We start from the raw sequence: 13,035 nt of genomic DNA, 5'->3' as shown, positions 1-13,035 counted from the left end.
GGTGGGAGGAGGGAAGACGGCGGCGCGCGTGGGACAAAAGGGGCGGGAGCCGCGGCCGCGCCCCCTGCGGGCGGGCGGGGCGCGCACCGCTCCGCAGCGCGGGAGGCCGCGCGGGAGGCAGCGCCTGAGGCAGCGCGAGCCGCCGCCGCCGCCGGGATGGGGCTGCCGCTGCCGCTGCTGCTGGCGGCGCTGGCGGCCGGTGAGGCGGGGAGCGGAGCGGAGGGGGAGGCGGCGGCGGCCTCCGGTGCCCGGGGCCGGGCGCCTCGCGGCGGCGGCGGCGGCGTTACGGGCACGCGCCTGGCGGCGCGGAACAGGCTCGGGCCGAGGCTCGGGAGCGCCCTGGCCCCGGGACACCGGCCCCTCCCCGGGCTGGACCCCCCTCCCCGGGCTGGACCCCCCGTCCGTGTCCGTCCCCGTCCCCCCCCCGGGCTGGACCCCCCTCCCCCGGGCTGACCCCCCCCCCCCGCCTCCGTCCCTAGGTGCCGCTCTCGAGCAGCCCCGCGGGCCCAAGGAGCTGTGGGGGTACGTGCAGGTGCGGAGCCAGGCCCACATGTTCTGGTGGCTCTACTACGCCGACAGCCCCGGCAAGGGCTTCGCGGAGCTGCCGCTCGTCCTCTGGCTGCAGGTGAGCGCTGCGGCCTCCGGCGCCGCCCGGGCCCCGAGCGGGCGGCGGGGGGCGGCGGGGGGCAGCCCGGGACGCGCCGCTCGGCCCTGTCCCGCCGAGAGCCCGTGGCCTCGGGAGGGCTCGGCGGGGAGGGAGCCGAACGGGTAGAGGCGTGGAAAAAATTCTGTGTGAGAGCGAATAGGGGAGACTGTGGCTGGTTAGCGCTTGGCCTCGTTCGGCTGGAGGTGATAAAAAGCAGCGGTGCGTGGTCCACGTTCGCCCGCAGCGGTGCGTTTCAGAACTCAGCGGTGAATATAGCTACAAGCGGCTCGGTCGCTCTCCTTCTGGGTTCGTTCCTCAGGGTGAAATGCATGTGCTGTGCGCCCTGATAACACCGGTGACTTACAGTCGTTGGCGTGTGGCCGACTTCTGCATTCAGTATTAAGGGGAAAGGTTTTCGAATTGCGCTTGCGTAATGTGGTTCATCAGATGCTTTCACAAATGGGTTACTGCTTCCCTCTTAAATCTTTGCCTTCAGAAATAGCATGTGTGCACGTAATTAAAGAAAATGAGGAAGAAATCCTTTTTTTGGGGGGGGGGGGAGGAATTAGTATGTAAAGCAAAAGGTATTTTTTAAATTTAAAATATGACATTCTACTGGATTTCTTTTATTATTTTCCTGTCTCCCATATCCATACCACGCTGCCTTTTAACTTATTTTTCATTTTGTGTTTCCCCATAGGGAGGTCCAGGATCTTCAGGCTGTGGATTTGGAAACTTTGAAGAGATTGGTCCATTAGACAAAGAAATGAAACCAAGAAATACGACCTGGGTATAGCAAAGAGTTCAGCCTCTAATTATTGACTGAAAGGCATGCATGTTGCTTGTGGAAGCAGATGATTGCTAAGCAAAAATGCCCACAGAGCAGTTTTCATTTTAAATTCAATAGAACTACAATATTTCATCTTGAAATAACGTGCTTAGTAAAATGGCTGAAATAAATAGTCTTGCCAGTAACTGAAGAATAGGCCTATTGATTTGTTTTTTAGAATGTGTGGACTTGCATAAATTTGTGAATAAATTTGGGAATTGGCTGGGAAACCAAAAATAGGGTAATTCTAGAAAGATATTATTTCAGATCATAGCTTTACTGCATACAGGTGTATAACCAATGGCTCTCGATTATGAGTCTAGTATGATCTTCAGGCAGCACCAAATTACAGCTGCCAGGGAAATTAGAGGTTTATTTACCAGAACGCTCATGTGCTCTAAGCAACCAGTCGTCTAAGCCTGTGTCAGTCTGTGGTTCCCTGGATCGAATGGGTGATATGCCTTGGATGACTGGGAGTTTTGGGTGCCTTTCTTTGCAGACCAGGCAAATCAAAAGATCTTGTGTTGTACTACTTTATTTTATGAGCCTTTCTGCTTTGAGCCCTGTTAGCTCTCTCTGTGCTGATATTTTGATTTTATTTGTATGTTTGTAACAATATAACTAGGCATTTGCTATAGCAATCTGACAAAAAAAACCCAAAACAAAAATTTATTATTTAGTATTTTACTTCACATTCTAACAGACAGAAGTCTTGCCTGTACCCTTCTCTGGTGTTAGACATGCACCTCCCTTTTCTGCAAGTTCTTTCATAATCAGAGATTCAATGGCTCAGTTAGACATTTATGCTGTCAAAATCAAACTTTTCACCTACACTCTGCTGCTGTTGGTGGTTGAACTGACTGAGTTTTCTTGCAAACCTGCTCTCTGCTTGTACAGTTGCAGGCAGCCAGCATCCTGTTTGTGGATAATCCTGTGGGTACTGGATTCAGTTATGTAGATGATTGTAGTTTGTTTGCCAAAAACATTACAGCAGTAGTCTGTGATATGATGGTTTTTCTTGGAGAATTCTTCAGGTCTAGGACAGAATTCCAGGTAAGTGATTTAAGTTCTTGCTTAGTCTGATGTTTTGCTTTGCTTTTAAGCAGATCTCAAATGGAATTAGTGAAGTGCTAGAAAGAGGGTATTAACAGCCTTCTAGATTGGCAGTGTTTGCTATGAGGTGGTACACAGCTGGTGGGAGGTGCTGCAGGTATAACCGGTGCCTTCTGTTTTCCACAATTCAGAAGTAGTATTTCAAATTGCTGTCTTGGGTGGCAGATGAGCAAAAGGGTGCATTATTGTGCCCTTTGTGATTGGAGGAGCATGTAGGATCAGGGATGTTTTTAGTTCCAAAATACTGAAGTGCCTGCTTCAGAACTTCCACCAGTAATTACACCAGGAAGCTGTGGAAATCTGACCTGCAAGTTAGAATCAGAAAATATCCAGCGTTTCAGACTGGGAGGTAAAGAGCCAGAGCCCAGGGTCTGTGGGCCGTGGAAGGTGGATAGGGGGTATGTTGTGCCCTCGGCCTAACAGATTTGTTGTTATCTCTCTCCAGACCATCCCATTCTACATATTTTCTGAATCTTACGGAGGTAAAATGGCTGCTGGCATTGCTTTAGAGCTGCATAAGGTAAGTAGTTGGAGGATGGAGTTCTCTTTTCACTTACAATGAGTGTTCTACAAGTACTTAAGGAGAACTAAGTTCTAGAGTTGTGAATATCCAAGTAAAAGTTGCTTTTTGTTTTTCTCTGATTTACCAAGGCAGTTCAAAAAGGGAGCATAAAGTGCAATTTTGTTGGAGTTGCTCTTGGAGACTCATGGATTTCTCCTCTAGGTATGTTCAAAATCCTCAGACTGTGGGAGGTTTTTATTTTTGTTTTTTAGTTGTTTGTTTTAATTGTTCGATAGGTATCTCGAAAATGCCAGTCATGAATTAATCTCTAGAGGGTCCACTAAATCAAAACACCAAAAAGAAATATTTAAACATTACAAGCTGTGATCAAACATACCTACCTTTAGAACACATAGAGATTATGAAAGCTCTGAGAGCAAAGTCAGCAAGGAACATACTAGCATTTGAAGTGGAGTGGTGGCAAAATGTCCCTACAAATCTCTACAGCCTCTAAAGTATTTGATAAGAGAGTGCTTCTCTTAAAATGTGGCCACCAAATGTTGAAAGTGAAGTGTGTGTTTGTTTTCACAAGAAGGCCTTGTGCTGGGAACTGATGTGCTCCTTGACCTGGAGGAGACACGGTGTGTGTCTGGTGGAGGACAAAAAACAAACTGAAGGATTCTTGGTCCTGCAGTGCAATTTGCAAGGGCAGGCTCCACAGACTGTCTGGGGCATGAGAGAGTATCAAGCTAACTCCTACCTCTTAGAAGGATCAGCTGATCCTTGAGCCTTTATCAATTAGTTTTGAAAAATTGTTTTATAACTAGATTTTTTTTTCTGTAGTGTTTGCAAATAGATCAGTTCAGACAATGTCCATTGTGTTGTCAGATGTATCCCTATGTTCTAGCACTGTGTGGCAGTGCTGGAGTTCAAAACACTTTGAGAGCTTCTGTCTGCTGCTTTAAATAAATTTCACTGATTGATGTACAGGGAGTTAATAGCATTGTGGTTGTTTTATTGGTTCTCAGGATGTGAAAAGAATCTGCTCTGGGGTACATAAACTTTGAGCTAAACAGAGCTGACAGTACCTTTTTACTGGGTAGTTCATCTTCATAAACTTTTGTAACAGTCATTCATGCTACAATAAAAGGAAAGTAAAGGAAAACTATTGCAGAAATTCAGATGTTTGAAATTTGTTGTGTTTCTCTAGATTCTGTGCTGTCTTGGGGACCCTACCTTTATAGCACCGTAAGTATCTTCTTAAACATGTGTTTGTTGCTCTGAACTTGTACTGGCAAACAGTATAACATTGATGCACGCTGATTTTTTTTTAAGGTCAGCTCCTAGCCAGTATAAAAACCCTAATGCATGGAGATTGTTGGTGAGAAATTAACATCGAATTACAAGTGAAACTGTCCTCCTCTGTGTTTGCCTTCCAGTCTCTCCTTGATGATCAAGGTCTAGCAGAGGTGACTGCTGTTGCCAAAGAAATAATGGTGGCAATAAACAAAAATCAATACGGACTGGCCACTGAGCTCTGGAGCAAGGCTGAAGGTGTCATTGAAGAGGTGAGATCTTCTTCAACCAATGTTAATAAGTAACGGCCAAGCTAATAAGGTGCTTGTGGAGGTACACAACTTCAGGTTACGCTTTCTATGAGTACCGGATGGGTTTGCATCCTCCATCTCCCTGCCCACTCAGCTCAGCCAGTACATGATTTATGACAGTGCTGATAGAAAAGAGTTATTTGTTCACTGAGCACCGCAGTCTGACTAAAAGTTTCAGCTTAAATAAGACATCTCTCCTTGAAAATTGTGTGTTCTGATTGTTAAAAACTGCATCCAGCAAGACATAAATTTCAAGTTAACATAGATTTCTCTATTTAAAGAAGTAAAATAGGCGCATAGGACAGAAAGAACCTCAAGTAATGTCCTGTTATTGTACGTAAATGTATCTTGTTACTTACCAAGTCCTGGCTTAAAATTGGGTATATTTTTACTCTTATTTTTTCTTTCGGAGGGTTGCTACAAAATCTCACTCTTTCTTGTGTTTTAGTACAAGTAAGCCTCTGCTTTCCTAAAACCGTAAGACTAATCCCGGAACTGCTTCCTTTCTCTCTCTCATTCTCTCCCTCTTGTTTTTATTTTATTTTGTGATAGTGCTTTGCATATTTGCATATTTGGTTTCAGTTCTAACTGTTGAACTTTGGAAGAACTTGTGGTTTCTGTTTTGCCTTTCTCTGCATGTCTGTCTGCCTTTCCCAGCTGCAATACAGCCATAAGGGAGCAGGCACTTCAGTTTCTCCAGCTATTGCAAGCTGATTTCTGACTTATGCATCAGAACATTAAAGATTCAGAAGGTGAATAAAGGGGAGCCTCAGGAATCTGAGTAACATCTCTAATGGCAACACCAATCACATTTCTTCCTTTGGATGCAGGCTGTCTACTCTCTGCATCAGAACTGCCGGTCTGCAATTCTTAGACTTGTGCAGATGTCAGCAGTTCCAACAGAGAGATGACTGATATCAATCACCACTCTTTTGAGGAAGCGTTTGGGTGGTTGAAAATTGTAGGTTTGGAGGGAGTTGAGCAACAGGCTTTATCAGGCCAGATGTAGCACAACAGGGCATCTGAGAGCGTCAGCTGTCACTAAAGCTTTTCTCTGTAATGAGCAGGGAGAATCTACAGCCATTTTCAGGTTGTAGGACTCCTTGTAGTTTCACAGCCATTTCACAGAAGTAAGTAGCATCTGTGGCACTGCCAGTATCTGAACAATGAAGACTTGAGAAGACCCTTCCCCACTTCTCAAAGCAAATATAGAACCATTTTTTTCCATAAATATCTTCCTCAGATGTAGGCCAAGAGGCAGGTTGCAGAGTCCTTACTAATTTTCCTTTTCAGAAAGGAGTCTGTTCCACATATCTGAGAAACATTTCTATTACAGTGTTACTGAAATTGTGCTTTCAGAATACAGACAATGTGAACTTTTATAACATCATGACTAAGGATGTTCCACAAATCGAAGCAAATGAACAAGAAAATCTCCATCTCAGTAAGTAATATTTAAATACTTGAGTAAGAGAGACCTATGTTTGCATTCCCACACCTTCAACTCTGATACAGCCTCAATTTAGCACGTCTTGAAAATGGGGCCTTCAAATCTAAAGAATGTTGATTCTCTGAACAGAATGTGGAACAACCCTTCTGTAGATTACACCTCCACCTATACATCCTGCACGCATTACTCTGAGGAAGTAGTTAGTATAATTGCTGCATAGTTCTATGATTTCTAAATTACTTCCTCTTAATGTCTTTCATTTCTGTCTTCAAGTTAGAACACAAGAATCTCATCCGTGCAGGGTGTCTGATTAGACTGTTAATCAGTGATCCTTATGTATCAACATGAAAATAAATGAATTTACAGTTTCTTTTAATCTCTTGTTCTGTTTCTGTTGGCTTCAGCAGAGAAGGCGAACAGCACAGTTTACTCTCAAAAGTAAAAAAAAAACACTGCAGCTCGAAAATGGTCTGCTGAAAAGAAGGAATTATTTGTGCCAAACAGCTAAAGCAGAAGTTGGTTCCTGGAAAAAAAAAAAGCGCATTATTAGCCAGAACTAGAAATGGAGAGTTGGGCTCTTCCCATATTATCTTCTAACCTAAGTAAGGGCTGACTTCAGTGGTTTCTACTGAAACCTTACATTTTAAAAATAAGCAAATCTTCCTCTGTGGTGTTGCATTTCCATTAGAAAGAGTTTGACAGATGTGATTATAACCCTGAAGGTTGTTACCTAGGCAGGATGACTAAATGTGCCATTAATCAAAGTATTTTCTTTCTTTTCAGTTAGACTTTATCAGCGCCATGTCAAAAGCATGCATAAGGACAGCCTATATGATTTTATGAATGGACCTATCAGAAAGAAGCTAAAAATTATTCCAGACTGTGTGAAATGGGGAGGTACTTTCCTGTCTTCTAGCATGGATCTCTTAAGTGCTGTATGGCTTCCACAGTATTGCGATCTGTAGGAAGATGCTTTGATGTCTGCAGTAAGCAGTCACATTAAATTCTCATTATCCTTGGGCCCGAGAGGAGGCTGTGTTCTTAAAAATAAGTGTTTAACAGGGCAGGCCTGTAACAGCAGATGTAGTTCTGTTTCTCATTGTAGTGTTTGTATCTCCTTTTAGCATAGAAGCTTTAAAAAAAAGGGGGGGAGGAAGATAATCCCGTGTTTCAACAGCTGATTTCTGTTTGTTACTCAGCCTTGTTGAAAGAATTCCTGTCAGTTCTTCCCTGCCAGAAAGCTGGCATCACATAGTGCTCTGTGGTGTGTGGGAGATGGTGTAAAACAATAAGGAAAGGTTAAGGGATTGATTAAAGCAACCCTGTGTGTTTAGCGGGAGCCAGAAGTGCCACTGTGATGTGTGAGCTGCAGAGGGAGCATGGCTGGTTTCTGGTTCTCTAGTTCCTCGAACTGATAAATCGCTGACTGTTGCTGTGTGCTAGGGCTTGCTTTTGTGCAGCCATAAACCAGGACCCTTAGCTAGTGCTTGTGTCCAGCCTTGGGTATGACATTCTTTATCAGTTAAATGTTTTTTTTCTCTCCTTTCTGGCTCCAACTAGGTCAGTCCAAACAAGTCTTTATAAACATGGCTGAGGACTTCATGAAACCGGTCATTGATATCGTTGATCAGCTTTTGGCAGCTAATGTCAATGTTACAGTCTATAATGGGCAGCTGGATCTCATTGTTGACACCATGGGTAAGGGGCTTTTTGTCGGGGGCTGGGAACAGAACATGCGAAGAGCAGAACATGCGATCACCAATCACACTTGTACCTGGATCTCTTCTGCAAATCTCCTGTCCAACCATCAACGCTTAAATACTTCAGTCATAACTGAATAGCTCTTAAAATGTTATCTTTACATCCCTCTGAGAGAGGCAGTTCCTTTACTCCCATTATACAGCTGGGGAATGGATCTGCGACACCAGTAATTGCTTTGTTTCAGTGAAGCCCATAAGTAATTAGGTAGCTAATAATTTTCCTAATTCTTTAGGAGATATAAATGCATGCATACAATCATTCATAAACGAAGAGAGAGGATAGATGAACGTTGAGACTGCCCTCTATTCTCCTGCCTTGCCTTGAAATCCCTGTACTCTGGGACAAAAACCGTATCCTGCTATAGATTTGTGCAGAACACAGCTCAGCCTTCAGTGAGTGGCCCACAGCAGAAACCCCGGTGCATGGGGAGGTGCAACAAGGGAGCTGGTAATTAGTCGGGCAGGGTGTGGCTGAAGAGCGACTACGCCTGCTGCTCAGTAACGTGTGTAGACACCTGTACGCGTTGGCTGTTCATGGGCTTTGTTTGTCCTTTGTTGCTTCAAAGGCGCAGACTTGATAATCAAGTGGCGGTTGGGGGCCAGGCCAAGTATTGCTGGAATGCCTCATGCTGTGAGACTGCTGCATTCTTTGTTTGCTTTTTCCTGTTGATTTAATAATCTGCAGTCACAGGCAGCGCACACATCTTCCTGTGTTGTGAAAGGCTTTATCCTTTGGATCTCTTTCCCCACTTAGATATTCAAATGCCTTTCATGAACAACATAGCAATCAATAATTCAGGAAACAGAGTGTTTAGGCTGTCAAAACAGATTAGCAGTTAGTGGTGCTCCAATTTATCATATTTTGAGCTAAAATTGAGCTGCAGTTAATGTTTAAATTCCTCTAGTAGCTCAGAGGTCAGGTAAAGACAACAACCTTTTTTCCCTTGGTGTCCTGGAATTAGTTATCTTTTTGCTGTCTTGACTGCCACCTTCTCTGGCAGGCACCTGAAGACAGCCAGCCTTTCCAGGCTCTTCGTGCTAAGTGACTAGGACGGAGAATCAGTGGCCTATGTGGCACATGTCTTTTTTTTTTGGTTTCCAATGTGGTGTGGCTGATTCTTCTCCATGGCAGAATATTCAAGAAGATGTGTGAGGAATAAAGTGAAATATTTTAGAATTGCTAGGGCTACAGAGCATCTACAAGGTGTATATTCATCTTGGTTTCTACTCAAGCCTGTCTACTGCTGATACTAACACAGAGCATGAAAACAAAAGCTTCTGGAACCATCCATCTGCTGCTGAAAGCACAGCTGGATTGTAGGGAGAAGCAGGGCAGTGGATATATGAGTGGGTTTAGCTCAGTTGGTTAGTGTGGTGCTTAGTGTGGTGCTAATAATGCCAAGGTTGTGGATTCAGTCCCCATATGGGCCACTTGCTCGAGGGTTGGACTGGATGATCTCCAGAAGTCCCTTCCAACCTTACCAATTCTATGATTCTGTGATTCTCGTATCTCCATAAGTCTGTGATTGAGACTTAGAAGTAGGGAACAATATTTGCTTCTTCATCAAACTGTAAGAAAGCAATTATGAATCACGTACATTTTCACTTTTTGTTTTCCCCCCCACACCCTTCCATTGGTTTGTTTCAGCTTGTCCTGGATTGTTCACAGCCTTAGTCATTTTCTAAGCATAGCAAAATTGTTTTAAAAATCTGAATACCTAGAGACTTTCTACTCATCCTACTGTGTCAGTGTCTAATACAGTAGAGATCTGACTGACTTGTGACTCTCAAGTGGCTACATCAGTATAAAATCAAACATAACTCTGTTATCTCTAAATTAGGCCAGGAAGCATGGATTCGGAAACTGAAGTGGCCTAATTTGGATCAGTTCAGCCGGCAAAGGTGGAAGGCTCTCCACGTGTCTCCAGAATCCACTGAGACAGCCGCTTTCCACAAGACCTATGAGAACTTTGCTTTCTTCTGGATTCTTAAGGCTGGGCACATGGTAAGTAGTAAGTTTCTTAGGGTAGAACACACTGTTATCAACAAGAAAGGTAGCTTAAAAAAATTAAAAATAAATGTATTAGTTCTTGCTGTCTGCCTCTTTGTAGCAGCTGCTTACTACATGTTCTCATTCCTGTGATAGGTACCATCCGATCAAGGAGAAATGGCGCTGAAAATGGTCAGGATGGTGACCCAACAGAAGCACTAGGGAAGGGGAGGCCAGCTGGTATGGCTTCTTGCTGAGTGCCACTGTTTTTGCAGAATGCGAGTCCAGAATGAATAAACTGCAGGAGGAATGAGTGCTATTCGGACATGTATAATGTGTGCAAGCCTTTATGGAAAGGCCTGTTTCTCCTTGAATGATTTGTTGCTTTTGAATTTGTAAGCTGTGATTTGATGCCTTAATATTTCTCATAATGACTGTTCCAGTGGAAACTCCATTGTCATAAACAACTTGCTCTCAGAGCCTTTGCCTTTGTCTGGAAGGATTTTTTTTTTTTTAAAAAAAAAAAAAAAAAGCTTTTGTAAAATGCTGCCCTCCCATGAATGGTCCCTTATCTGAAAGCTTCTTGACTGAAGCTGATTGGCTTTGTGATAGAGTTGCTGTTTTTCTTGTCAGATAGCAAGCTGTTTTCATTAAGCTGTGGAACATTCCTTCCTTCATCCTCAGGCCTCTGCTTGAGTCATCCAGCTGGATTAGAAGCTGAAGACGTGGAGCTGCCAGGATAGAAGAGTTGCCCTGGAGGGTTTACAGTCCTTCCTGTCTCACTGAGGTGCCTGAGTTAGGATCCAAGACTCTTCAGGCTTCCTAGGCTATGGAAAGAGAGAAACATCCCCTAGAGGAGGATATGACCTTTGACGTTTCTCATCTGACCAATTACTTCTTCATTTTGTTCTCTTTAATGACCGTCAACCAAAATTTTGCCTTTAACCGTAACATCTAACAGCATATCCAACAGGAGCTGCTTTCTGCTTTCCCTTATGCTGAAGCAGAAGCCCTGTAACACCTTCCTGAGCAGAGGAGAGTCCTAATGGATAAAAGTCTGACAGCTTCTGAACTTAAAAGTGGAAAGAAGAGCATTACTTTAGCAATAATAGAATAATTCTTGAAGACAATAGCCATATTTAAAAGAAAATATTTAAGCTAGAACCAATATCTTTATCCGTATTTTTCTAGACCGAGTCTTGCCGACCTATAATGTTACAACTTTTTTAACAGTATAATGTCAAGAGAAGACTTGATCAGACATCATTTGACCTCTGCTTTGGAGCACAAAGTGACTGGTCTTTATCTGTGTCTGTAGGAGGCACAACAGCTTGTTCCAGTTGTCAGAATCCTAAATAAATAGCAACCTTCTAATTTCTCCAGCAACTGAAACTGTCACGAAATGTTTAATAATGTTGGCTTAGCAAGGACTGAGTCATAATGCTATGTAAACACATACACAGTCACCCAGCAGCTGGAGTATCGGTACCTAATAATTGCCTTCCCTTTTCCTTTTTTTCTGCTTGAGCTGTATTCATGTGAACTTTGGCAATGCAAATCTAGATTTCTTTTTTAAAGACAAAATTTTCAATAAATTCAGTAGGTTTTATTTAAGTCCTCTCTCTTGGACATCAAGTTGATTTCAGTGCCTGAAAATCTGCTCTCTTCTGTCTTGGCTTTGCAATGCAAAGTCCCTGCCAATGGGAGCAGATGCAGTCACACTCAAAAGAGAGGGAATGGCCCAGGATTGTGCTCTGCTGTGTGACTGCATCGCGTGATGAGGAACGTGTGCACTGAGGACTGGAGCCTGTCTCATTGCCTCCAGAGAATACGCTCCTCCACAGGTTGAGGGGCACCTCAGAATGGCCAGACAGGATCAAAACAGCATTTTTTTCTGTTCTTCCTGATTGAATATTAGATGAGCAAGAATGAGAAGGGTTCTAGAGGTATGGAAACGTGCATTCTTGGAATATTTTAAAATAATTTGCTGAGGAAGTAAGTAAACCTGGACAGTTTATTTGACTTGTAGCTCTGAGTCCTGATATTTTATATAGAATATATTGCATTATGCCTAAATAATTAATACTATAGGGCATGGTAGAGGGAAAGAATTGAGAAAGTTTCTTCAGAAAGCAGCATTTACTGCTATTCCTATGCTTTTCTGTCAAATGGGATATTCACTCACATGGCCTAGAGCTTGTGATAGGCCTGATACACCTGTTTCTCATACTGCTTTTTTAGTTTCTGCAGATTCTTTTGTTGGCAAAGAATTAGTTTAGGAGGTGGGGGCAGGAAGACATTTGGAGAAGGCTGGTGCTAATGACTTGTTGGTTTTAGGGGATAAGACAAATCTAAGTATATTAGAAGTCTGTCCCCGTAGGCAAAATACTTTAAATAGCATCAATTTAAATGCAAACACCAAATAAGCAGTAGTCCTTTAATATCAAGGAGAACTTCTTCCTTTTATTTCACCAAAGGCTAACTGTTGTATAACAGCTCTAGATCACCACAAAGGTAGGTCACCTGTCCGGCAGATGCTGAGGAAATATGTTCCTTTGAAAGGAATTTGAATCCTACTGTGTATCTGATTAGCAATATATACTTTGTCCATTTTGATTTCACGCAGTATGCTGTTTGCAGATAAGGGCTGTCACTTGGCAAATCTGTTAGACTGAATCATGCTAAATATTAATGATAAATATATATATATATGTGTGTCTATATATATAGACACACATATGTATGTATTTTACAGATGTAGGAATAGCCAAAAAGAAGACAGCCCAACATTTTTCTATCTACAGCTGCAGGTTTTGATTGCATAGGTAGCATAGGAGCCACTGGCTTATTTTGCTCACCATCAGTTGAGGATAATTTCCATGGAAACAAATCAACTGTGTTAAAGATCAATAATTCAGCACTGCCTCTCCTGCATAAACAATTTTGTCTCTGTAGTTCTCTGCACATTTTTTCAAAACCTAGGAAAGAAATCTAAAAGCTATTCACCATGTAATAAACAAGTGTTGTCGTCTGTCTCCCTTCACAGCCAGTGGGGCATAGAGGATAGTGGATAGCTGGACCCATGCAGTACAGCTTGAGAGGCTGGTGGGGACAGGTGAACACGGGAGGCAAGAGGCC

At 43.2% G+C, this 13,035-nt stretch overlaps 1 protein-coding gene across 2 annotated transcripts; it reads left to right on the top strand.

Annotated features, from left to right (window-relative positions):
* The first annotated feature begins 92 nt into the window (after window positions 1-92).
* SCPEP1 (serine carboxypeptidase 1) lies at window positions 93-11,506 on the top strand. Of its 2 annotated transcripts, XM_062591601.1 has the most exons (14): window positions 93-199; window positions 480-625; window positions 1,347-1,436; window positions 2,373-2,528; window positions 3,034-3,108; window positions 3,240-3,312; window positions 4,301-4,338; window positions 4,530-4,658; window positions 6,057-6,141; window positions 6,931-7,044; window positions 7,708-7,845; window positions 9,749-9,912; window positions 10,054-10,137; window positions 10,582-11,506. In XM_062591601.1, the coding sequence occupies exons 1-13, from the start codon at window positions 157-159 to the stop codon at window positions 10,117-10,119; spliced, it is 1,317 nt and encodes a 438-aa protein (XP_062447585.1). In that variant the 5' UTR covers window positions 93-156; the 3' UTR covers window positions 10,120-10,137; window positions 10,582-11,506. The 2 variants fall into 2 exon arrangements, with proteins under 2 accessions (XP_062447585.1, XP_062447584.1); XM_062591600.1 differs by lacking the exon at window positions 10,582-11,506 and having other exon boundaries at window positions 94-199; window positions 10,054-10,384.
* The last annotated feature ends 1,529 nt before the right edge of the window (window positions 11,507-13,035 follow it).

The sequence above is a fragment of the Rhea pennata genome, chromosome 19 (genome assembly GCF_028389875.1).
Source record: "Rhea pennata isolate bPtePen1 chromosome 19, bPtePen1.pri, whole genome shotgun sequence".
NCBI lineage: Eukaryota > Metazoa > Chordata > Aves > Rheiformes > Rheidae > Rhea > Rhea pennata.
The sequence above is the reverse complement of the archived record's forward strand: the minus strand, read 5'-3'. Positions and strand labels throughout refer to the sequence as shown.

Coding starts and splice junctions, on each gene's coding strand:
- SCPEP1 (XM_062591601.1), top strand. CDS start 157: ATGGGGCTGCCGCTGCCGCTGCTGCTGGCGGCGCTGGCGGCCG. Junction 2,529..3,033: donor GGTCTAGGACAGAATTCCAG/GTAAGTGATTTA, acceptor ATCTCTCTCCAG/ACCATCCCATTCTACATATT. Junction 9,913..10,053: donor TTCTTAAGGCTGGGCACATG/GTAAGTAGTAAG, acceptor TTCCTGTGATAG/GTACCATCCGATCAAGGAGA.